Source organism: Phoenix dactylifera, chromosome 12 (genome assembly GCF_051530095.1).
Source record: "Phoenix dactylifera cultivar Ajwa chromosome 12, Ajwa_hap1_PhDact_Kaust_v1.1, whole genome shotgun sequence".
In the NCBI taxonomy this organism is placed as follows: domain Eukaryota; kingdom Viridiplantae; phylum Streptophyta; class Magnoliopsida; order Arecales; family Arecaceae; genus Phoenix; species Phoenix dactylifera.
The window spans coordinates 4,627,823-4,630,819 of NC_143201.1; the positions used below are offsets into that span (position 1 = coordinate 4,627,823).

The 2,997-nt window shown below is 45.6% G+C and overlaps 1 protein-coding gene across 1 annotated transcript; it reads right to left on the reverse strand.

Annotated features, from left to right (window-relative positions):
• Window positions 1–546: 546 nt before the first annotated feature.
• Window positions 547–2,521, reverse strand: LOC103716931 (xylan glycosyltransferase MUCI21-like). Its single transcript, XM_008805136.6, has 2 exons — window positions 2,120–2,521; window positions 547–2,034 (listed from the first exon to the last, which is right to left on the reverse strand). Exons 1-2 carry the CDS (start codon window positions 2,367–2,369, stop codon window positions 719–721), a joined length of 1,566 nt encoding a protein of 521 aa, XP_008803358.4. The 5' UTR covers window positions 2,370–2,521; the 3' UTR covers window positions 547–718.
• Between the last annotated feature and the right edge of the window lie 476 nt (window positions 2,522–2,997).

The following is a 2,997-nucleotide window of genomic DNA, read 5'->3' on the forward strand; positions in this document are numbered from 1 at the left end:
TTAGCAGGTTTGATGCAATGTATTACAGTCGATGATTACATGAATAACAGAACAATTAATAAAACAAAAATAAATAGAAAGATCCAAGATGTAATCAGAGAGAAGGGACACATGAAGTGCTATCGCCCTTCACCAACCCAAGAAATTAAAAATTTCCTAACAGGGCAGCCAATCTATTCATTTCACATGTAGCCCAAAAACATTACGTGTGGGAAATAATCCAAACAATCTCCATCACCTCTCTTCAACATTCAAGAACTATAATTCTACATTGGAATAGATTAATCAATCCAATTGACTGAAAAAGAGTTAACTACGACCATAGTCAGAGCATAGCTTTTCAGAGATAAGAATCACACAAAGTACTACCCAAAACAATAGATTAATTGATCCAATTGCATAACAATAGATTAATGAATTCCATCGAGCAGATAAGAATCAATTACATCCCAAAACAACAACAGAACAAGTAACAGCGCAAAGCAAACCACATGCAAAGACTAAGGAAGTATTCAGAGATAAGAAACACATGAAGTACTGCCTCCATTTCCACTCGATAGCTCAACTACTGTTTTATTTATGTATGCAAGAAACTGAAAAACCACAGCAGTGGGACAATTATTCTTTTCTTTGTACACTTATAGCCGGAAAACAGAGCGTGTAAGAAATAATCCAAACAATCTCTAATCACAGTTAAGAGAAATCCACTCACCTCTCCTCATGCTACTTTCTCCTTGTCATGATTGATTCTTTTCTTTGAAACCAGATACTTATGAGCTCGAATCAGATGCTTTCTAAACCGATCCAAATCCAAGTTCACATTCTGGCGATCCAAATAGACTCTCTTGGTCACCTGCCACCCTTTCTTGGCCACACTTCTGGGGTCCTTTAGCACTGGATCAGTTTTGTCATACTCTCTGAACAACGAGCTCTCCCTCTGTAGAATCTTATATCCCACATACCACAACCCCATTCTCACCGCCGGCTCGCCGTAGTAGGTCTTGGCAGCCCAGTCAGTCCCCAAAGGCACAATTTGAATGAACACCGAACCCGGCCTCATGAACAACAGATGAGTCATGGCTGCTCCATGGACTCCAATCATGGCGTCGCTCGAATTTAATGCTCGGTATATCTTCGCCAGCTCCGTCGTCCGGTCCGGCCTCAATACCTTGACGATGAAACCAATCTCTTGGCCTAATTTCACCAGCTCCAGCTCGTTTTCGATCGCTCTCGATCCAGTTCTTGACACGATCACGAGTTTCGGTTTGCAGGTACTCAGTGAATTATGCCGCCTGGCAATGACCATTGATGACTGGGGGCTTGCTTGCTGTTCATCATGCTCGAGTGATTGAATTCGAGGCCGGTAGGCGTCATCGAGAAGCCGGCGGAAGTCGAAAATTGTCTTGTTGTTCTCCATTCGTGCTGCATCCACCGTCAATTCATCATGAATTCTCAGTCCAACAATGGTTTCCGGGAAGCAATGAGTCCTCGAGTCGCCGGAGAAATCGAGCGGCGGATAATCCGACAGGCGGGATAGCACTTCCCTGTACTTGGTGAACCACCAGTTACGGTAATCAAGAACAACAAACACCACCCGCTTGTTAAACTTCTGGGAAGTGATGAACAGTGGAACAATCCCGTCGTTGAACTCATGGTACACGTTGCCGGTATAACCCCCGGCAGAGAACACCACCGCCGGGACCGCATGCCGGACGTCGCAGCCGCCGCCGCGGGCGCCGCCGGTGGTCAGGCGGAGCTCGTCGATGGTGGCCATGACGCTGGTCTCCCACTTCCGAGTGTAAGGCCTGATCCTTTCCTCCGTCGCCGAGGCGGGGATAGACGCGTTATTCCCGGGATAAAGTAGAATAGTCTTGGAATAAGACTGGGTCCGGACGTCGCCTCTCATGAAGCAAACATCGGTGCGGAACGCGGTGCGGTCGCAGCAGACAGTGTTATTCGGGATAGGAGAAGAACAGGGGACCCTTGTTCCAACTTGGAGGACTTGTAGCTTCTTCTCTTCAGCTCCAAAAGAGTCTGCAATAAAAACACCAACTTTGAGTCAAAAACTAAAGACTTTGGGTCAGGAAATAAGACTTTGAGAGGAGGGAGGGAGACTTACAAAAGAGAGGGCAAAGAGGGGAGGTGGAGGAAGAGGAGGAGCAGAAGAGGAGGCGAGGGAAGAAGAATAGGCTACAAGAGGCGAGCATAAAAAGGAAGATGAGGCGAAGGAGAAAGCGTTTGGGCTTCTTAGTGGGGGAGTCAGAGAAGTACATCTGAGAAGGGAGCTTGCAGCTCTCCTTTAGTTGTGACTCTCCTTCTCCTCTTCTTAGCTGAAGGAAATAGTAGACTCTGTGATGCTGCTGCCCCATTAGTACTTGTTAGCCTCCTCCTTCACTGAAACCAAGAGGGTGAGAGAGAGAGAGAGAAAAAGGTTTCAGTTTTGGTTTGAAAGGAGGGAGGGAGCTAAGAAAGAGTGATAAGAAAGGTATGGCGAGAGGGAGAGATTGAGGTTTTTAGTTTTGGTTTGAAGTGAAGGAAGGGAGCTAAGAAAGGGCGAGACGGAAAGAAAAGGTCAGAGAAAGGGATGTGAGAGTCCTTCGTACAGGGACAGGGTTGTATCTCTTGCGCCAAAGAAAGAACGACTCACCTTTTTTTTTTTTTTTTTTTTTTTTTTTTTTTTTTTTTTTTTTTTTTTTTTTTTTTTTTTTTTTTTTTTTTTGGTAGAAATGGCATTTCATATAACTCTAACTTGAGTACATCCAGCCAAATCAAAGGAAAGCAAAGAGTAAAGGGTGGGAGGAATATCTCCTGCAGATGTCCATATGACCTCCCCTGAATGCCGGGCAACAAAAGAGGCAACCCAGTCTGCCACACTGTTTGCCTCCCGAAAAACATGTACGGCCTGGAGGTCACTCAGCTCCTGAGCCACTCGCCTAACCTCACGGATGAGGGGATGACCATCACCAAATCTGTCCACTTCTCGTATCCAATCGATCA

What these genes read in the sequence shown, in the direction of transcription:
- LOC103716931 (XM_008805136.6), bottom strand. Translation starts at nt 2,369, where the DNA reads ATGGGGCAGCAGCATCACAGAGTCTACTATTTCCTTCAGCTAAGAAGA. An exon ending in CCCTCTTTGCCCTCTCTTTT is followed by an intron (nt 2,035 to 2,119) that starts GTAAGTCTCCCT and finishes TTTTTATTGCAG; the next exon opens with ACTCTTTTGGAGCTGAAGAG.